The 21579-nt window shown below is 51.6% G+C and overlaps 2 protein-coding genes across 2 annotated transcripts; one reads left to right on the top strand and one right to left on the bottom strand.

Annotated features, from left to right (window-relative positions):
- The first annotated feature begins 599 nt into the window (after nucleotides 1–599).
- On the top strand, nucleotides 600–9812 carry Arl8a (ADP ribosylation factor like GTPase 8A). The gene is made up of 7 exons (XM_005073393.3): nucleotides 600–842; nucleotides 6162–6242; nucleotides 6530–6603; nucleotides 7728–7821; nucleotides 7939–8006; nucleotides 8253–8323; nucleotides 8760–9812. Exons 1-7 carry the CDS (start codon nucleotides 720–722, stop codon nucleotides 8807–8809), a joined length of 561 nt encoding a protein of 186 aa, XP_005073450.1. The 5' UTR covers nucleotides 600–719; the 3' UTR covers nucleotides 8810–9812.
- A 3522-nt stretch (nucleotides 9813–13334) lies between these two features.
- Gpr37l1 (G protein-coupled receptor 37 like 1) lies at nucleotides 13335–21060 on the bottom strand. Its single transcript, XM_005073394.4, has 2 exons — nucleotides 20336–21060; nucleotides 13335–14757 (listed from the first exon to the last, which is right to left on the bottom strand). The coding sequence occupies exons 1-2, from the start codon at nucleotides 20963–20965 to the stop codon at nucleotides 13942–13944; spliced, it is 1446 nt and encodes a 481-aa protein (XP_005073451.1). The 5' UTR covers nucleotides 20966–21060; the 3' UTR covers nucleotides 13335–13941.
- Between the last annotated feature and the right edge of the window lie 519 nt (nucleotides 21061–21579).

Here is a 21579-nt window from a genome sequence, read left to right as displayed (position 1 = left end):
GCTGATTTTCCCCTTTTCCATATGGTGACAATACTGGTAAAGATCAGCGTCAAGTTCAAACATCTATCTCACTTTGGGCTTCCTAAACAAGTGGCCTGGTAAACTGTGGTTAACAAAACAAGATGGAGTACTAAAGGCTCTAAATCCGGCTGTTACTCTCCATGGCAATTCGGGGGATGGGACTCGGTACCCAGGGATGCTCAGAGGGAGCATCCTTTCTTGGAAATCTTCGTGCCACCGTTCTTCAGCCTGGAAATGCTCTAGCTACTCGCCTCGGGCGGACCAACCTTTCAAGACAGAAAGCGGTGCAGTCAGGGCGGGGCAAACGAGGGCAGCAGAGAAAATAAAATTACAGCTTTCTCCGCAAGCTCCCCGTCACTCTTCTCCCGGCCGCCGCAGGTTCCCGGAGCCCCGCCCGCGGGCGCTGGCCAAGGCGGTGCGCGAGCCTGGAGCGCGCTCGGGTGCGAGCAGGACGCGGCCCGGCCCGCTGGAGGGCGGCGGCGGCGGCGGCGGCGGCGGCGGGGGAGGAGGAGGCGCTGAGGCCACACCCATCGGCGAGCGGATCCGCGGGCAGCGAGTCGTCGGCCGCCGCGCTCCAACCTCCGCCCGCACCGAGCCGCGGGACCCGGCCGCACCGGGGAGGGGCCGCTCCGGGCCGCAGCGCGAGGGCAGCGAGGGCGGCGGGGACCCGGCACCGGGCGCGGCCGGCGGCAGCGACCATGATCGCTTTGTTTAACAAGCTGCTGGACTGGTTCAAGGCCCTGTTCTGGAAGGAGGAAATGGAGCTCACGCTGGTGGGGCTGCAGTACTCGGGAAAGACCACCTTCGTCAACGTGATCGCGGTACGAGGGCAGATGTGTCAGCCCGCGCCGCGCCCTAGGCGGCCGGAGTCGCCGCCTGGCGTGGCCGGGCACCGCCGGGCGCTGGGCAGGGAGGAGCCGGCTCCGGGCGCTTGGGGCCTAGCACGGTTCTTGGGGGACCAGCTGGCGTGCTAGTGGTTCTCAGGCCTGGGCTGGGATGGCAGGGCTGGGGGCGGGGTAGCGAGAACCAGGGGACTGAGCTGGAGTTATGGGGCTGGTGGCACCGAGAGGTCTCCAGGCACCGGGAACCCGCCGCAGGCTGACAGGCCCCCGTGGCTCGGGCACAGGGGGCATGACAGGGCGAAAGTGCCTGGGCCTTCCCGCTCCGCGCGTGGAGGGTCACGGGACGCGCCGCCGGAGCGTGTTACCAGGGGGTCCTCCCAGTCCAGCCCCACCCCGAGGGCTCTGTGTCCTCTCTGCTGGACGCGGAAGCCCTGGTCCATTTGGGCCGGGGAAGGTATCCCTAGAGGCAGAGGAGTCAGATGAGGTCCTGACTCCAGCCCAGACTCCTCCCCGGAACCTGTCCCGGGCCTGCGGTGTCGCGGGGGTCCAGGATGGATGGCACCATAAAAGGAGTTGGGAGACTCCACTTGGCTCAGAAGTTGCAGGAGTAGGTACTGTGGACCCGAGGGGCGCCATCCACTTGGGGATAGGAGACAGAGCCGCTCCGGGGGCTTTGGGGAGTCAGGCCTGGGGGTGGGGCGACTGCAGTTGTATGTCTGTGCCAGAGGAGTGGTGGAGAAGGAGTTAAATTTTCTCTTTAAAAAAGAGGAAGATGAGCTCCCTGGGTGCGTGAGCTGAGCTGCAGTAATGGCTGCAGCCTGTATTTCAAAACTAGGCAGGTCTGGGCTTTGGGGACCCGGGAAAGCTTGGGACAGGGGCATAGTTTTTCCCGAACCCAGCCTCATTCCCAAAGATAAATTTTTCAAGAGAGCTGTGAATTAGCCAGATACCGGCAAAAAAAAAAAAATACTAATGTGCCGGTCTGTAAAGGTGTGTGACCAGCCAGCTTCGGTGCCACCACTTGCCTGTATTGTTTTGTTGCCCAGCCTTGAAGCCCAACAGAACTCAGCATCCTTGCTGGAGAGCCCTTCATAGAGGATAGTAGTACGCTGGGCAGATGGAAGGCTGGAATTGGGCATGGGCGTTCTCTCTCTCTCTCTCTCTCTCTCTCTCTCTCTCTCTCTCTCTCTCTCTCTCTCTCTCTCTCTCTCTCTCTCTCTCTCTCCTTCTCCTTCTCCTTCTCCTTCTCCTTCTCCTAAACATGCTTTGCCATTGACCTCTATACCCTCCTCTACCCAGTGTTCCTTTATTCCACAGGACCTCTGCTGAGGTTTAGGACATAATGTTTTTCTGAACTAGCACACTCCTCTGGCTTCTGTCTGTCATGCTGTGTCCCTAGGATCAGAAACCCTGTTTAGGCTTAGTGTTGACTTGCCTCTTGGGCTATCAGAGCAGGAAATCAACACCTGGATTACCACCTATCTGCAGACCTAGGTGGCTTGGTTTGGGGCATTTAGGTCTGGAAGACATTTCTGATATTTCTCAAAAGGAGAAACTAGCTGCTTGGACTCAGCCTAGACATCACCTCCTGTCCCTAGGGAGTGTCAGTAAAGCCATAATTCTGTATACACAGATACCGTGGTGAGTTCAACTTCTTGGCCTGGACCTGCCCTTCAAGACCAGCATCTTCTCAGAGTATGGAAGGCTATGACAGGCCAGGGATGGAAACCAAATTTTCAAATTCTACTGCCAGAGTCAAGAGGTTCTCTGAAACTAAGTATGATGGAACATGCCTGTAACCCCATCACTCTGAATGCTAAGACAGGATCCCAAGTCTGAGAGCAGCCTGGGTCATAGAGAGAAAGAGACTTAGTCTCAAAAAAAAAAAAAGAAAGTTTGTATGCTGTTCAACATCCCTCCATTCCCCAGCTCCTGTATTCTCCATTTTGATATAAAATTTACCACTTTAAAAGAGAAGCCAAATTTCTCTTCTTTGAAGAGGCTCTGACTACCCCCTTGGTGGCGGCAGGGAATTCCAGCATCTGGGTAACTCCAGCAATCTCAAGCCCACCAAAGTCCCCACAGGCATTCTGCCACTCCCTGTACAAAGCAGAAAGATTTGGGACCCCCGGGCTCTGCGCCCATACCCACCACTGACTTTCTGAATTGCCGTTGCCTATTACTTGGCCCCTGTTTGTCTCAGCAAACAGAGGGAAACCCTTGTGTTTTTACCCTGACTCTGAGATCTGGCTGTGCATAGAGTTTAGTGAGCCCGGGTGCTCAGCAGGTTGAATGTGAACTAGAAGGTACCTACAGAGCCATTGGAGCGTGTCTGAGAAACAGAAATCTACTGAGTACCAAGAAAGCTGTGGTACTGGAAAAGGGGGAGATACGTTTTTGTCCAAGAGAAACAAAAAGTCATTCTTTTTTCGTTGAGACCCAGTCTGGTCCTGAGCTCTGATTCCTCTTGTCTCATCTCCCTAGGCGTGAGTTGCCATGCCCATCAAGGAGGTCATTCCAAGTGTCTTAAAATATGAGAGGTTATCACCATAGAACTAGTCTTGGAGTACCCAAAAGGACGAAAGAACAAAGGGGAGAAGTCATAGGAAGATGCATTTTTGAGTCATAAAAGATGTTTCTAATAATTTGAACTAACCCAAGAGGGAGTGAAAGCCTAGCGTAGAGTGCACACCTTTAGCCCTAGCCATTTGGGGACCGAGGCAGGAGGATCGGGGGTTGAGGCCAGTCAGAACTACATCATTAAAAAAAATAAAAAATGGAGGAGCCAGGGGTGTAGCTTAGTTGGCAGAGAGCTTGCCTAACGTGCAGAAAGCCTTGGCTTCAAGCCCCAGCGCCACATAAAACCAGACACAGTGGCACATGCCTGTAATCCTAGCACCAGGAGGTGGAGACAGGAGGGTAAGAAGTTCGGGGTCATCTTTGGCTACGTGCCAGTTTGAAACCAGCTTGGGATACATGAGACCCTATCTCCAAAAAAAAAAAAAAAAAGAATGACCTAGAATGAATTCAAGTATGAGATTCCATGACGTAAAGTTGCTTCCATCCTTACAGGAAGAATTTGAGTCATTAGCAGGGAAATTAAATCTTAGCCTGATTGCAACTTAGCTCTAATTCACAACTGAGCAGAAACTCCGGGTGTCGGAGGGCCTGGCTGTCTGATAGTCTTCTTCCATCCCACTTCGCTAGTGGTCACATCCTCCCATCTCTCATCTGTTTGGGAGCCTATGGATCTTCTAGTTCCCAAAGACCAGTGACAATGGTTCCATGCTGCATTAGAGCCACTCCCAGAACTTTGTGAGCCGCATTCATCAGGAGCCCTACAGCCCCAGCTGCTCTAGAGTCCTGGAGGAGGATTACTTGAACACGGGAGTTACTGTTCATCCAAGTACTAGCCAGGCCTGGCCTTGCTCAGCTCCTGAGATCAGACAAGATCAGGCACAGTCAGGGTGCTACAGCTTAATCATCTCTAAGCTAGCCTGCAGCATAGCCTGCATTCAATACCGGGATTCCACAAAGGTTGCAGGAGAGAACCAATTCTCAGAAGTTAGCCTCTGACCTCCACAGGCATGCTGTGGCATGTGCACATGTGTGCACACACAGATAAGTAAGTAAATAAATATTAATTAAATTATATGGTAAGATGTGTACAGTTTTTTGTTTGTTTGTTTTGGTTCTTGAGATAGGATCTCATATAGCCCAGGCTGACCTCAAACTTACTATTTAGTGCAGGCTGACCTTGAACTCTTGATTCTTCCCCTCCACCCTTTGGTGTCAGGACTGTACCACACCCTGTAGTACACTACTAGTCCATTTCCATAAGGGACTTGGGTATCTTCAGAGCTGGGCAATTGGGGTGGACCAACCCCTGTGGATGCCAAAGGATGGTTACATACCCAGGGACCTCCCAAATCCAGCTATGGTCCTCACATTCGGATTCCCTGCTATACCTTGTCACTGGACCTTGGGTGGTCCCTGCAGATACAAGAGAGTGGCACACTCATCCAGTCTGCCCGCCCAGGCGACTTCACTGAGGCTTCTGGGCACTGAGTAGGAACTGGATGTCGGCTCCTTGGCTAGTGGAGAGCCCCTGGCCTCTGTATGGGACAAGCAAACGAGTATATTACCTGGTAGGAGATGATGTGGTAAAGTGACTGTCACTCTCAGCTTAAAGGAGAAGTCCGCCCCCTCCCCTGTTGCCTTCACTCTCTCCTGTTCTTACCCTTGACTGTGAAGATAGCCTGGCAGGAGTTGGGTCTGGTCGTATTTGAAGCCTATGGCTACTTTAGAATAATTCAGAGATTTAGAAACTCTGGATAGGGAGAAAGTGAAAATTACTAGAAATTGAAAGGAATTTGGGGAAGTGGAATTGCTGTCAGCTCCCAGATACTCAACAAGCACTAATGCTGTTGCTGTAGACCTGGATCTCCCCACCCCACCACAGAGAGAGACACACACATAGGTAAATAATAGATTGTGGATCATCCATGGTAGAGTACAACAAACCAACGCTATGAGTGGACCTGGGATTATTTAGATGCATTGCATTTTAAGGGTGGTGGATTTAGTCCCAACTCACTCAGTTACTCGGTGTCTCTTTATATAGCCCAAGCAGTCCTGGATCTCTCTGTGTAGACTAGGCTGGCCTCAAACTCTCAAGAGATCCCTCTGCCTCTGCCTCTGCCTCTGCCTCTGCCTCTGCCTCTGCCTCTGCCTCTGCCTCTGCCTCTGCCTCTGCCTCTGCCTCTGCCTCTGCCTCTGCCTCTGCCTCTGCCTCTGCCTCTGCCTCTGCCTCCCAAGTGCTGAAACTAAAGGCATGCACCACCATGCCTAACTCCTCCTAATTTTTAAGAAACAGTTTCCTACTAGTTTGGCAATATGTCTGCTTTCCTTGCTGTGTCTCTTGTGTTGGGCCTCTTTCTCTGAGAAGTAATTTATTGTCCTTCTAGCTCAACTGGAGATTGAATAAAGAGGCTTCTGGTACCAAGAAGTGTAGGTTAGACCCTGGGAATCACTTTCTCCCTGTCTAGACTGAGAGACTCTAAGATTGCCAAAGGACTGGGGGCCTCTTCCCCCATAGAACTTCAAGTATGGACGGTACCTAGGTTGGTGACGTGACCACCCACCCTGCCTGAAAGTAGGAGACACCCGTGACAACTCTGAGAAATCTGACTTGACTGATACCTTACCCTGCAGCCTCTTGTTCTGAGCCCCTCAGGGAGGGCATATCTGCGTCCTGTGGTTGTTTGCATCTTTTCCAATTCTGCCTCTTCTTTCTAGTCAGGACAGTTCAATGAGGACATGATCCCCACTGTGGGTTTCAACATGCGCAAAATCACCAAAGGGAATGTGACCATCAAGGTGAGGGCAGGGGCCTGCGGAGGACCACATGTGTTTGGGAGGGCAACGGAGGCCTCCGGGAAGAGCCAGCCAGGGGAGGGCAACGGCATCCTGTTGCCAGGGAAATGGGAGAAGAGAACTGGAAATATGAAAGGTAGCCGGATGGGAGAGAGGTAAACCAGGAGGGAGAGAAAGAGGTATGACCCACAAGGTAGTGGGGACAGCGGAAGGGGAGCTTAGGAACCCAGATGGCTCTCAGTTGTCTGCCTGCCCCTGAGGCTACATTCTCTCCGCCTCTTTTCACTCAGCTCTGGGACATTGGGGGACAGCCCCGTTTCCGCAGCATGTGGGAGCGTTACTGCAGAGGAGTGAGCGCCATCGTGTAAGTAGGGTCTCCCACCCCGCCACCTGCGAGGACTTCAGACCTGATGTAGAGTCACATAGACATGGTCTCTGGCTCATATTGGTACCTGGACATGGCCTGCTTTGATTTTGCATGCTGTTTATTTTAGTAAATATATACTCTGGGTCATGGCACCTAATTAGACCTGACCAGCCAGGCCTGCAGTGTCACTTAGGGCACTGCCCCCAACCCAAATCACCATGATTCCTTTTCCCTTGCCTGTTATCTAGACAGCAGATGTAACTTGGTCAGAAAGCTGTTGCCTAGGATGTATAAGGCTCTGGATTCTTTTGAGACAGGATCTCACTGTGTAACCCTGGATAGCCTGAATCTCACTGTGTCTCACTACGCAGACAGACTGGCTTCTAACTCACACACTCAGCTCTCAAGTGCTGGAATTCAGTGCTTGCACACCATGCTCTGCATAAACCTGGGTTTTAGATTTTTAAGAAACAAGCACATGGCTGGGTGGTGGCTCACCTTTAATCCCAGCACTCAGGAGGCAGGTGGGTCTCTGAGTTTGAGGCCAGACTGGTCTACAAAGTAAGTTCCAGGACAACCAGGGCTAGACAGAGAAACCCTGTCTCAAGAAGAAAGAAAGAAAGAAAGAAAGAAAGAAAGAAAGAAAGAAAGAAAGAAAGAAAGAAAGAAAGAAAGAAAGAAAGAAAGAAAGAAAGAGGGGGGAGGGAGAGAGAGAGAGAGGGAGGGAGGGAGGGAAGGAAGGAAGGAAGGAAGGAAGGAAGGAAGGAAGGAAGGAAGGGAAATAAAGAAGGAGGCATCATGCCCTGTGCCCTAGGAGGGAACCCTTTTCTTTTTCTTCTCTGGCCCTACCTAGGCTTTCCATGAAATGTAAATGGGTCACTTTGGGCTGGACTGACAGCTAATCCTACAGGCCCCAGCTTCCCCAGAGGACAGAAGCTGCAATACTTTGCCCCTGTGGGTTGGAAAAGTGTTCTCTGAGTCAGACCAGGGTGGTCCTTCTCTCCAGAGGTGACCAAGAGGCTCAGGAGGAGGAACTGGAGTCATTCTTCCCCTCAGCAGCTACTCTTCCTGTCTGCCTCAGCCTGTGGTGTCCACATGCTGTCCCTGCCTGCCTTCCCCAGGTATATGGTGGATGCTGCGGACCAGGAGAAGATTGAGGCCTCCAAGAATGAGCTCCACAACTTGCTAGACAAGCCGCAGCTGCAAGGCATCCCGGTCAGCCTGTGATGGAGTGGGTGGGAGAGGGAGTAGGCCAGAAGTCACTGGGGACAGGAGAACGCTCCATGCAGGGGTGTCCTTGTCCTAACCCTTCTTGGCTTCTCTCCTGAATAGGTCTTAGTCCTCGGTAATAAGCGAGACCTCGCAGGAGCGCTAGATGAGAAGGAGCTGATTGAGAAAATGTGAGCTGGGTGGCCTTTCTTTGTATGCTTCAGCTCCCCAAATTCCCCAGCGGCAACACTGCTGGGCTGGGCTTGTTGCTATTCCCAGTGTCCACCACATGGTGGCAGCAGGACACATCTTTCCAGGAGCCTCACCCTCCTCCTGTAACCAACCCTTTGACCAAGAAAAAGACCCTTCCTCCCCCTGGCCCATACCCCTTGGCTGCCCCAGCCTCTACAGAGTTTGCTCCGATCTCCCCCCTGCAGGAATCTGTCTGCTATCCAGGACCGAGAGATCTGCTGCTACTCCATCTCCTGCAAGGAGAAGGACAACATAGGTGTGTGGCTTTAGAGGGTTGCTGGCACTCTTCCAGGGGTGGCCCTTTGGAAGGAAGAGGAGAGGCGTACTTCCGATGTGGTAGCATAGGACTCTGGAAAGCTCCTGTCCTGCCCCTTGTCTCTAGTCCTTGGAGGCAGCAGGCACCTGGAAGGCCCATTTCCGCTTCCCAAGAGGAGCCATGCACTCCCTCTTTTACCTCTGAGGTCATCATAGGTTGGACCAAATATTCCAGGCCCTTCTGCCTTTGTTTGCTGGGGCTTTGTGTCTTTCTCACCACCAGTTTGGTGCTGCTATTGCAGGGGGGGGGTCACAGCTCTTGGCTGCAATTTCAGGAACCAGGATTAACTGTTTATGCCTCCCCAGGCCTTCTCTGCTGCCAGAGAATGACCTGCACACGGGAGGGACTTACAGCTTCCTCTCTTGTCTCCACTCAGACATCACCCTACAGTGGCTTATTCAACACTCAAAGTCACGGAGAAGCTGAGATTGTGGCTCTTCTCCTTCGGACCAGGGACCACAGTCACCCAACCGGAAGCCGAGCTCCCCGCCCACTCTGTTGTCTCCCCCAAACCCACTTCTCCTCACCCAGTGTGGGGAGGGCCCTCTGGGGCTCCTAGAGTCCTGTTCTGCTGAGGTTTGAACTCCTGTTTTTATTGTAAAATAAATCCCCCCCATCTTTTCCCCTAACTCTCTCCCTTTCTCCCTTTGTCCCTTTACCCAGCCTCACTTCCCCCCCCTCCCAACAGCCCCGCCCCGCAACCCCTGTCCCCACTCTGTGTCCCTCCCCTCTGCCCCCTTCTCAACACCCTGTTATTGTCCTGTGTGTACAGTATATATATGTATATATATTTTAATTTTTTAATTTAAGCAAAGACTTAATTAAGATCAACCATTTGATGCTGCAGGGGCCAATCAGGACCTGGGAGGGGCAAACTGGAAAGATGGGGAGAGATGCAGGGTCAACTTGGTGCAAGTTCTGTGCAAAAAGGTGGAGGCTGGCACTTGGGGCGGGCACTAGCCTGGCCACTGGAGATTGTCCTGTGTCCTGCGAAGTATTTCTGTCTCCCAGCAGAGGACCTGACTACTCAGGCCAGCAGGAGCCTCCTTTTCTGTCCCCACCAGGCACAACCAGGTAGCAAAGACCACCAGGCCTAAGGGGGGAGGAAGCCAGTGTCTGTGCCACCCCAGCGACCCCCATCCTCACTGTTCCTGGCCCCCTCTACCCAGGGCCCCCACCTCCATGGCCCATTTCATTTTCTGTTCTCATTTCACAGGGTTGTACAAGGAGAGAACTCAGCATGGGGGGTTGGTTCTTTGGGTTTTGTCTGTTTGTTTATTCGTTTAATTTAATGATTTATAAAGTGATGTTCCTCTTCCTTTTTACACTTCTCAGCTCATATTTAACCTCTGTTTGGAAAATGATTCTTGTAACTGTACATTTTTTTTTCCTCCTAACAATGACAACAATAAATTACCAATTTTGTGTTGGGGGTGTGTGTGGTGCAGGTTGTTTTCCACAGACGTCACTGACCAGCAGATTCACAGGGACAGCAGCACCCCTCACACAGGGAAGGCCACGGGGTGCCACACCCACGGGGAAACACAATGCCCTGTCCACAAAACGGCCTCCCACACGTGTGTCTGGGCTCTGGTGTTGCCCGCACCTCATCCCCTTCAGTCTTGAGCAGGCCGCCAAGTGGTACTGAGCAGATCCGTTGGAGGAACTGCTCAGACCAGACCCGGCCCACGCTTGCAGTGTTCAAACAGAATCACTGTCCTTGACAGCCACTTGGATCCATGGCCCCTCGCCATTCCATGCCTGCTTGTTCCCCCATAGCCAAAGATGAACCAGATGCAGAATTCTGCCATGACCTTCTCATTCCCAGTCCCACCAGGAAGAAATCAAATGACCTCCAGGGCCTACAGAATCTCCTTTGCTATCCTAGTGTCCATGCTACTATCTCTTGGAAACCCAACCATTACTCTATGGTGACAACAACTCCTACCTTGTCTGTCTAGCTGGAGCCCACAGCCTCAGCGCCTAGGATCCCTCCTTGGTTCAATGTGAATCCAACCTTACCTAGTTTTACACTGATCTCCATCTCTTGGACACCATCCCCCAACTCTTCTGCCTCCTTTCAGCCTGGAAAATAGAGACTGGAGTAGTCCCCCTGTAGAATGCCCACTCTCTTTTCACCCTGCCTCTGCAGGAAGAAACTGATACCTTTGCCCTTGGTCTGTGAGAGGACTTGGGCTAGGCCGTTATCCAACCCTGAATACACCCAGCCATGAGGAGGATTTCCTGTTGTTGAGGGAATCTGAAGAAAGCATGGCAGAGTGCTGATCTAGTGTACAATAGACCAGGCCCTGGCTGGCTTCCATCGACTGCATGGGAAAAGGTTTGAGGAAAACTGATGGATTGCTAACTGATTCTCAGGAGCTTTCCAATTCCTTAAGAGTATAAGGTATGCCCCTTGGTTAAGAGACTGGGCCCAGGCTCTATCTGGTGTACTGGCCTGCATCTGGGAGGGGACCACTGTCCTCATCCATTGAGATGCTTCAGCATAGAGCTACTTCTTGGGGCCTGTATTCTCCAGAAGAGATTTCATGAGAAAATATGTTGATTATCAGCACATGCAAAATCATTGTCCTGCACAGGGAATTCATACAACAGATATGCTGCAGGGTCCAAACCACCTGTTCCTTGAGCAGGGAACAAACCATGTATAATATTTATAAAAACCATGGTGTTTGAGTTCTCTGATGTCAAAACTAGATGAGTTAATGCCTAGCCAAGGGGCTGGAGAGGTGCCTCGGAGTCTAAGAGCATGTACTGCGCTTGCAGAGGACATGGGTTTGGTTCCTAGCACCCATGTCAGGTGGCTATAGAAGGAGCTAACATTTCTGACCTTTACAGGCTCTGTACCCCTGTTCACATGCACACACACACACACATATACACACGCGTGCCCACCCACACATACATACACAATTACAATTTAAAAAAAAAAATACTAAAAGTTCCGGCCTAAGTCTACTCCATATTGCTAGAGATTTGGATCCTCAAAAGCATTAAGCCTTGTACTATGCCAGATGCTTAACCCCCACATCTCCCAAACCCCTTTTTAGTGATGGAGAAGCCCAGGCCTTGAACATGCTAGACAAGCAGTCTACCACTGAGCTATAGCCCCAGCACATGGCATGTCCGGCCTCATAATGACCATAGGCCTCTGTGAAGGAGAGGTTGTTCTGTCTCCCAGAGTGGGAGGCTGAGAGAGTTGCTAAGCAGGTATGCTCCAGACCCAGGGTAAAGGATCGAGATGAGCTAGAACAAAGCTACCCCGTGGGGGCATGTCAGGAGACACCCCATACCTGGCATCGGGCTCTTAGGACTGCCCTCCTACTATGGATGTCAGCATTGCTTTCTGAGCATCGCTGCTCAAGTCCACTGCCCATCCTTGAGCCAGCCACCCTGCCCCCAAAGCCTGGGACCCCTGAGCAACAAATCCCACATTGTTCCCTAGCTGGCTCAGGCTAGAGGGACAGTGGCTCTTTCCCAAGGCTGGCCGGCCTGCTGACTAGTTTCGCAAGCCATTCACGCTGGCAGGCCTGGAAGGTGGCAGCAGGGTCGGGTCTAGGAGCCTCCGTCTCTCCCCCTTAGCTCTGGGCCAGCCAGCGGGCAGGAGAGAAGTCCAGAGTGTGCCCTTTGTGAAAAATGCTACCAAACAGGATGCTGAGCCACCACCACCCCTCCGAGCCTAACGTCCTCAGTCCTCTCCGCGCCCCTGACTTCACCTCAGTTCACCCCAGCCCACTTCCTCCTCCCTTGGGAAGCTATTGGTGCACACAGGCCTGGAGTGGGGAGCTGGGAAAGCACCCCCTTTCTGGTTCTGTTCAGAGACATGGGCTCACCTTTGCTCCCTGTCCAACTAACACACACACACACACACACACACACACACACACACACACACACAAAGTTTCCAAAGACAAAGCTAGAGACTTTGGTCACTGTAGCAACAGGTCTGCCGAGAAATGGGTGGGTGTCCTTCTCAGCACAAAGGGTGTGCGTATGGCAGCTCCATCACTTAGCAACAGCCTCCCTCTCTCTTGGCGATCATCACTGGCCCTGGGGGGTGGGTGCCAGGGATCGAGAACAAGGCTGCTCAGAGTCCTAGTGGTGGGGAGGGAGACTTGGACACTGAGCAGACCGAGGCCCAAGCTTATGGGTGCCTGGGCAAAGAAGAATGGAGCTGGGCTGCTCATGACCCTGTGCTCTTGGGAACCTGAGCTAAGGTTTTAGGTTGACCTGATGAGCAAGTCTTTGTGGAACCCAGAGCCGATCTCCAGATAGGGGTGTTCCAGAGAAATCTGGGCATATGATAAAGAAACGCTAGTGGTCCAGGCTGGGCTTCATTTCTGGCTGATGCTGGGCAGAGAGAAGGGATCCTTGGAAAGAGCCTCAGGGATACTGCTGGGGGACATGATTTCAAGGCCGGGAACCAGTAGGATGAGCCACTGAGTGTGCTGGAACCTACTATGGAACTCTGCTGGGGAGGGTGGGGTGGTGGGGGCAGTGCGGGTAGGCAGCTGGGCCATCTAAGAGCCAAACAGTCCATTCTAAGAAACAGAACAAGAGCCACTGTTAGAGTGGGGGAGGCTGAGAAGCCTTGTTGCTCACGAAAGGAAGGCCTCTGGATTTCCTCAAATGGGGGCTTTGTGGAGAGGGTGAATGGAGGTAGCAGGGAGAGAGGGGGTGTGCTCCAGAGGCAATTGGCCTGACTTCCCAGGGGCAGCTGGGTTTAGCTCTGGATAAGGGTTTAGGGCCCAGTTCCCGAAGCCTTCTCTTCTCTCTGTCCCTCAAAAGCTATAACATCTTTGGAACCTCTCCCCTAAGGCAGGACAACAAATATAGGCCCAGGCCAAAGGAACTGCCTGGTCTGGGAAAAGGCCTGGTTACATGTCTAGACATTGTCATTCATGGACAAGGAAGTTCAGTGGGCACAGGGTTGCGGTACCTACTTTATTGCTTTTTTCAGAATGGCCCTCTACAGGAAAGCACCTAGCAGGAGGCAGGGCAGGGGTTGGATGATGCAACTGGGGCCCCTTGGAGAATGGAAGACAGAGTGAGAGAACCTTCTGGGGAAAGGGAAGAGACATTCAGGGCTAAGACAGACCCACTTTAGAGAGTGGGGTGCTGAGCCTGGTTAGGTTGGCCCCCAAGTTGTCCCTGGTCCAGGATGGGGGCCTCGGTGGGACGAGAGAAGTGATGCTTGGAGACTCAGCCAACCTACACACAGATTTTGAGACTGAAGGGAGGGAGAGCAGACCAAGGGCCAACCCTGGCTCTGACATGGCCAGATTGAGATTCTGGGCAACTCTAATGGCCTAGGCAGATCTCCACCTACAAGTGAGAGAGACGAAGCTTGCAGGCCCCGGGAGCATAAGAATGGCTCTGTTTGCAGACGGGGCTTTGACGAAATGAGCCAAGTCCATCTCTAAACGGCAAAATGAGAAGCCAAAGTGAGACCTGTGGGAAAGAATCAGCAGACTGTCTTGAGTTGGGATGGCACCCCTCCCCACCTGCTCCACGCCTGCTCCCATGCCCCCCTAGACTCAGCAAGGTGTGCCCAGGGGCAGGAGTGGGGGTGACTCCCTGGGCTTATGGAAGTAGATGGAGGAGGACACTTCGGTCTTAAGCTTGCTGTCCGCGCCGGCTGTCGCTGAAGAGTCCGAGGCTCCGCCACACTCCTCACAGCAGCAGCAGCAGCAGCAGTCCAAGAAGGCCTGGCCCAGGGGCCTGCAGATGCACAGGAGAAGCACGGGGGTGATGGCACCCTTGAAGAAGGCGGAGAACTGGTTGATGAGGCCCAAGAGGTCCAGGGTCTGTCGGGTGAGCTCAGTGGAGAGGTAGGCCACCACGATATTACAGACATTCTCAGGGAGCGTGCAAAAGGCATAGGTCACAGTCAGGCCCACCACGGTGCTGTTGAGCTGGCTCTCACACTGCTCATGCTTGCCTGCCCGACACTCAGGCTTCCTGCTCGGTGGGCCCCTCACCCGCCATGTCACCAGCTGACAGGTGACGGTGAAGAGGATGGGCAGACAGAAGTAGCAACCGAAGTACCACCACATGCGGGCGTTCTGGTAGGTCATCACCAGCGAATAGAGGGACTCGGGCAGGCTGGCTGAAGGCTTCATGACACACGAGTCCACAGTTCCCATGGTGGGAGCAGGCTCTTGCGCCAGCTGCCACAGCAGGAGTTCGGGCACAGCCAGCATCATGGAGCCCACCCAGATGACAGCCAGTTTAGCCAGGATTGATTGGCATCGCTCAATGGGCCTCACCTTCGGCAGGGTGCTGGTGGCCACATGGAAACGGTCTATGCCCAGAGCGCAGAGGCTAAATGTTGTGACTCCCAGGGAGGAGACCTGCGAACAAGGGTAGAGTGCTCAGGTGATGGGGGCAAAGAGGTTTTTGGCTGCACAGGAACATGAGTCACGCTAACAGCTGCTATTGGTGAAGCCTTTCCTACCCATCCACCCATCCCCCACTCCCTGTGTGTCCCGCTGAAGTGTCAACACACTCTTGTAAACCTAGCCCTCCCATCAGCCGCCATTCAGGCATGAAAAGTGACCTGTCCACAACCACACAGCTGATGACTGGGAAACCTGAGGTGGGTGCACATCCCGTGTTGCTTTTTCCACTTCCCAAGCTAGGGTGTGCTAGGCCCACCTCCCACAGACCCTGATGTCCCTCAGACACCGGAAGTCACCTCTGAGGAAGAACCAGGACAGAGACAGAAACTCTGGGCTTAGCCTGGATGTGATAGTATGTGACTATGGTCCCAAAACTTGAGAGACAGAGGCAGGAGGATCAGGAGTTCAAGGCCAACCTTGGCCATACAAAAAGTCCAAGGCAAACTGGGATATATGAAATCCTGTCCCCAAACAGAAGGAAGGAAAGAAATGAAGGGGGAAGGGAGGGAAAGAATGAATGGACAAAATTCAGATTTTTGCAGTTCCTTCTACTTCCCACACAGGCTCGTGTGAGTTCACTGGGTTAAGAGCCAGGGAATGTGGCCTGCTCTCCGTCACTTTCACCCTGCCTGTGTTGTCCTGAGCAGTGCGGGGGAGCCCTTGCAAGCGGCCTGAGCCCACCATCCTTGTGCTCTGTTTATCCAGCAGCACAGGAAAATCGCCCCGTTGAGCCAAGAGGAAGAGGCTGAGCAGTGGGGTTGGGGGGGTGGGGGGCAGCCTGCAAGGGGAGCCCTCCTGAGGGGCTAGCTGACAGTCTCACTGGGTTTGTGCTCCCTCCTGCTGCTGCTGCTGCTGCTGAAATTCTTCCCTTCTGACTGGGGCAGCACAATCCATGGCTTATTTGCACTGTTACCAAGTGTTCTTTGTAAGAACCCCAACCCCCTCTTGGCAGGGGACTCCAGGCCCACAGAGGAGCAGCCTTTAGCCTCGAAAAAATGGCATTCTCTCTCTCTCCTCTCTCTCTCTCTCTCTCTCTCTCTCTCTCTCTCTCTCTCTCTCTCTCTCTCTCTCTCTCCCTAGATCTCAGAAACTATTCCAAATGTTACCAGGGGCCATCCTGGGGTCTTCCCTACAGGACAGTTCTGGGCAGCAGCAGAGACTTCAAACCACACGGCAAGAGCTCCAGAGTGTCTGCCTCCTTCCCTCTCCTCCTTAAATAAATAACAGCCACCAGACTTCTAAATGAATGCTAATGGGACTAGGCAGCTATAGTGACACACACCAGTATCCTAGCACTGACAAAGACCAGGAGGTCAAGATCGGCCTCCATTACATAGGGAATTTGGGGCCAGCTACAGCTATAGAAGACTCTGTCTTAAAGAAAAAGGAAGAAAATGAAGAAGAGGAAGAAGAAGAAGAAGAAGAAGAAGAAGAAGAAGAAGAAGAAGAAGAAGAAGAAGAAGAAGAAGAAGAAGAAGAAGAAGAAGAAGCGGGCTGGTGGTGGTGCACACTTTTAATTCCAGTGCCTGGAAGGCAGAGCAGGGGGATCTTTGTAAATTCGAGGCCAGCCTGGTCTACAGAGTGAATTCCAGGACAGTCAGGGCTGTCTTGAAAAGAAAAAGAAGGAAAGACAGAGAGAGAGAGAGGGAGAAAGGAAGGAAGGAAGGAAGGAAGGAAGGAAGGAAGGAAGGAAGGAAGGAAGGAAGGAAAAGAATAGGAAGATTTGGAGCTAAACTGGGTGGGTGTGGTGGTCGAGACTACACAATCAGGAGTTCAAAGTCATCTTTGGCAACACAACAAGTTTGAGGTCAGTATGGGCTACATAAGAGTCTATCTAATGTATCTTTTTTTTTTTTTGGGTGGGGGGAGCTTGAGACAGGGTTTCTCTGTGTAGCTTTGGAGCCTGTCCTGGAACTCACTCTGTAGACCAGGCTAGCTTTGAACTCACAGAGATCTGCCTGCCTCTGTCTTCCAAGCTCTGGGATTAAAGGCATGCATCACCACTGCCTGGCCATGAAAGCCTATCTACAAAATAAAAATGATACCACTAACAATAATTGGGATTGGCTGATCAACATGGCTATTCAGGCTTACAAAACCTCAACTAATTGGGTGCCTAAGGCAAAAGAATCAAAAACTGAAGGCCTACCTAGACTGCAGAGCGAGTTCAAGTCTAGCCTGAGCAACTTAGTCAGAACCTGTCTTAAAATTAATAAAAAGAGCTTAGTAGTGGTGTGGGGGGGTGGGAGGTACTGACCTAGCATGCACAAGGCCTTGAGTTCAGTCCCCACTGCTAAAGAGGGTAGAGCAGTGCAGCTGGAGGTATAACTCAGCAATAGAATGCTTGGTTATGTGGACAACCCTGGGTTCAAGTACTTCCAATAAGAAAAATAGTCAGCTACGGTGGCACGCGCCTACAGTTCCCACCCTTTGGAGGAGGAGGTAAGAGGATTGCCATTAGCGTGAATCTGGGCTACAGATGTAGTAAGTACCAGGTCAGCCAGGGTTACAGTTGGAAACCCAGTCTCAAAACAACATCGGCTCTGGGGCTCCAAGTGTGAAGCCTTAGGTTTATCTCCAGTTGGAAACCCAGTCTCAAAACAATATCAGCAACAACATCGGCTCTGGGGCTCCAAGTGTGAAGCCTTAGGTTTATCTCCAGTTGGAAACCCAGTCTCAAAACAATATCAGCAACAACATCGGCTCTGGGGCTCCAAGTGTGAAGCCTTAGGTTTATCTCCAGTTGGAAACCCAGTCTCAAAACAATATCAGCAACAACATCGGCTCTGGGGCTCCAAGTGTGAAGCCTTAGGTTTATCTCCAGTTCATTCAGATAGCTGTCATCCTAGATGAGAACGCTGAGGTTTGGGCAGGCTAAATAACTCACCAATGTCAGCCATGGCCAAAGAGCCCAGTTTCTAATATAATCTGTCCAATTCCAAAGTGATGTGCTAGGCCAGCACAGTGGTACACTTATTCCCAAAGTCAGGAGGCAGAGGCAGAGGCTGGCAGATCTCTATGAGTTGGAGACTAACCTGCTCTACATGGTGAGTTCCAGGTCAACCAGGGCTACATGGTGAGACCCTATATAGAACAAAACCAACAAACAAGAAACCCCACCCAAACAAAGTTTGTGTGCCTAACCATTTAGCTTGCCTAGGCAGTGAGTACCAGATGACAGGTAATGTTTAAAGACCAATGTCCTGTCATGGAGGCGCATGCCTTTAGTCCTACCACTCAGGAGGCAAAGACAGGTGAGTATGAGGTCAGCCTGGTCTACACACTGAGTTCTAGGCTGGGAAGGGTCACATAATGAGATGGTCCATCAAACACAAGAAGACGCAAAGGCCACATTGAATTGTAGGGTCTCTTCTAATCTGGGAGGCCTTTGGACCACCAAATAGATGGTGTCTGTGAGTTAGGAGCATGGAACAGAACCATTTCAACTGCTGTGCCTCAGAGAGTGGCCAATTTCAGCTAACTTGGGGTTTGGACCTGTGTCAAATGACTGATTCAAGATCATGGGGAGGCCATTGTTCCTTTCATTATTCCCCTTGTGGCTAAGGTTTATCTATTTTTAATGTGTTTATTTTACTCATGTGTATGCTTGTTTCTGCCTGCATGATTGTAAGTGTACCGTGCATGTGCCTTGTACCCATGGGATTCAGAAGTGGGCATGAGATCCCTTGAAACTGAAGTTATGAATGACTATGAACCACCATGTGGGTACTAGGAACCAAACCTAGGTTCTCTGGGAGAGCAGCCAATGCTCTTAACTGCTGAGCCATCTCTCCAGGCCCCTATAGCTATGATTTAAAAAGACTTCCCACCAGATGTAATAATGTATGCTTTTAGTCCTATCACTTGGGAGGAAGAGGCAAAAGGTTTTTTGTGAGTTTGAGGCCAGCCTGCTCTACATACTGAGTTCCATAACAGTCAGGAATATATAGAGAGATGAGAGATGAGAGGAGAGAGAGACAGAGAGACAGAGAGCTGTTCCTACTAACTGTGATAGGACAGGAGACTGAAGTAAGAATATTGTGAGTTTAATTGTAAACCAGACCGGACTACACAGTGAAAGTCTATCTAAAAAACAAACAAATAAATAAAAAGGCATGTAGCAGGACATGCCCATAATCTCAGCACTTTGGAGGTAGAGACAAATGGATCAGGAGTTCAAGGTCATTCTTAACTACATAGTAAGTTTGAAGCTAGCCTGAGCTATAGGAGATTTTTGTCTCAGCAAAACCAAACCAAACACACACACACAAATAAATAAATAAAACCAGACTGAGGCAGAGAATCATTGTAAATTTAAGGCCAGCTACACAGTGAGCTCCACAGCAGCCTAAGCTACAGAATGAGACCCTGTCTTTAAAAAAGTACAAAGGAGCCGGGCGTTGGTGGCGCATGCCTTTAATCCCAGCACTTGGGAGACAGAGGCAGGCGGATCTCTGTGAGTTCGAGGCCAGCCTGGTCTACAAAGTGAGTTCCAGGACATCCTCCAAAGCCACAGAGAAACCCTGTCTCGAAAAACCAAAAAAAAAAAAAAAGTACAAAGGACAAGAGAGAGAGAGAAATTTTAAAAACTAGGAATAAGGAATAAAAACAAAGGAAAGCTGCTCACTGTTTTGGGCTATCATAAACACAGGCTTCACACAGGGGTAGATGTGTGCAGTGATTTGATTAAGCTGTCTCCTTGCAATCTACATAGTCATTCTCACTCAGCTATGTATCTTAACATGCAAGTCCCCATTCAGGGGTACTCAGTGATACACTTTAGAATTGTAGAGCAAGCCATCTAGAAGGGCCATCTGGTCTACCCTCCATTCTTGCTAGCTAAGGAAATGGGGAGAGAAAAGATCTGTCCAGTGACAAACAAAATACAGTGACAGAGCTGAAACTAGTGTTTCGATAAGCTCTGGAACCCAAAGGTAGGGCTTGCCTTTCAGAGGTGCCTTAGGTGGAGAATAATGGAAATGACCTTGAAGGTGACAACAAACTTGGCCAGGAGGGAGGAAGAGCCTGTCCTGGTGTTTACATTCACAGGGAGTAGAAACTTACTCAACTTGGGGTGTTAGTAGGAAACTGGGGTCTCCCTTAGGTATTGCTAGGTTGTCAGGATTCAGAGGGTTAAAAAGAGGCAGGGGTAAAGAGCAGGAAGGAGGTATAATAAAAGAAAACGAGGATCTTGAAAGAAAGGGTTTTCTTGGGTGGAACCAAAAAAGGGTGAAACATCTATGCAGTTACTCCTAAAGCAGAAGACCCAATCCAGTGGTCTTGCACATCTGCCTGTTCATCTGGCCCCTCTTGCTTTCCTGAGAACTACCAGAAGTCAATATTGAGTTTGTCCCCTTCCCTGATAGAGTTTGTCTCCTTCCACAGGAACACAGAGAAAACTAGTTGAGTGGGAACCCCAGAATACTAGGATTATACACACCTATAGATCTCCTCTCTAAGTCTCAGTAGGGACTGGAGCCCCTTCCCTGAACTGCAGGCCTACAACTGGGCTATAGAAAGACATACTCACCTCCATAAAGGGCACAGCCCGGCAAGAAACATCTCCCAGGAGCCTCTGCTTGGTGATCTCGTTGAAGATGACAATGGGGAGGCAAAAGAAGAGGACCAGGAAATCCCAGAGAGCCAGGCTGGCAAGAATGGAGTTCCACGCACTCTTCAGATAGTAGCTGTGCCACACAATACACATGACAGACAGGTTGCCTACGATGCCCACGGCAAACACCACCAGAGCCAGGAGCATGACAGCATAGGCACTATAGGAACTCTCAGTCACTGGATACAAGGGGTTCTGAATCTGCAGCCTCTGACTTGGTGTCCCAGTCAGGTTGGTCCTCAGCTCTTGTCCACTATCTGGGGTGGCCCCATCTTTGTCTGGGTTGGGGCTAGTGGCCACCAAAGTCTTGGTGGGTTGCAAGCCAGCAGGATGAATGGGCCTGGGGTACTCAGCCCACTCCTCAGGAACATAGTGCTGGACCTCCTTGGGCCCCTCGTCCTTGGTGCCTCTTCGGAGTCGACTGTGTGGCTCCTGGACCTTCGCCCTATGCCCATCCGAAGATGAGGTGGCAGCCCCAGATTCCCCAGACAGCCCCAGAGCCAACACTATAGCAAGAGAGATAGCCAGGGGCCACAGCCACTGCATGGCCGGGAAAGCAGGGTGCAGCTGTCTCGAGAGGTGAGGGCACGGAACCTAAGGGCTGCGTGGAATTAAAAGAGGCAGCTGGCAGCTAGGTCCGCCTCCAGTCAGGCGTCTGGCATGGCTGGCCCTTCCTCCCATCCTGTTGGCCATGGTCTGGCCAGGGCCCTCTGCTGGACACTGAGCAGTCTGCCGCCCTCACGCATCTTCCATCACACAGACTAAACAGCCCTCAACGGAACACGCTGCAATCGCTGGTACCAGGGAAATGAGGTTTGCTAAGCGATGTAGAAGTGGACTGCAGCTGGGGCTCACATCTACCCAGTTCTAAGACAGACCCTGAATGATAGGCCGGGCGTGGCGGCTATTTCTGTAATCCCAGCACTTGGGAGGCTGAGGCAGAAGGATAAAGTTCAAGGTCAATTTAGGCTGCATAGCAAGATCCTGGTTTCCCCTGAGTGTGGTGGTGCACCCTTTAATCCCAGCACTTGGGAGGCAGAGGCAGGTTATCTCTGTGAGTTCAAGAACAGCCTGGTCTATAAAAGCTAGTTCCAAGACAGCCTGCAAAACCACAGAGAAACCCTGTCTCCAAAAACAAAACAAAAAGCAAGATCCTGGTT

This window comes from Mesocricetus auratus, unplaced genomic scaffold (genome assembly GCF_017639785.1).
Source record: "Mesocricetus auratus isolate SY011 unplaced genomic scaffold, BCM_Maur_2.0 Super-Scaffold_100676, whole genome shotgun sequence".
Lineage (NCBI taxonomy): Eukaryota > Metazoa > Chordata > Mammalia > Rodentia > Cricetidae > Mesocricetus > Mesocricetus auratus.
Note: the sequence above shows the minus strand (reverse complement) of the source record. Positions and strands in the feature narration are given on the sequence as shown.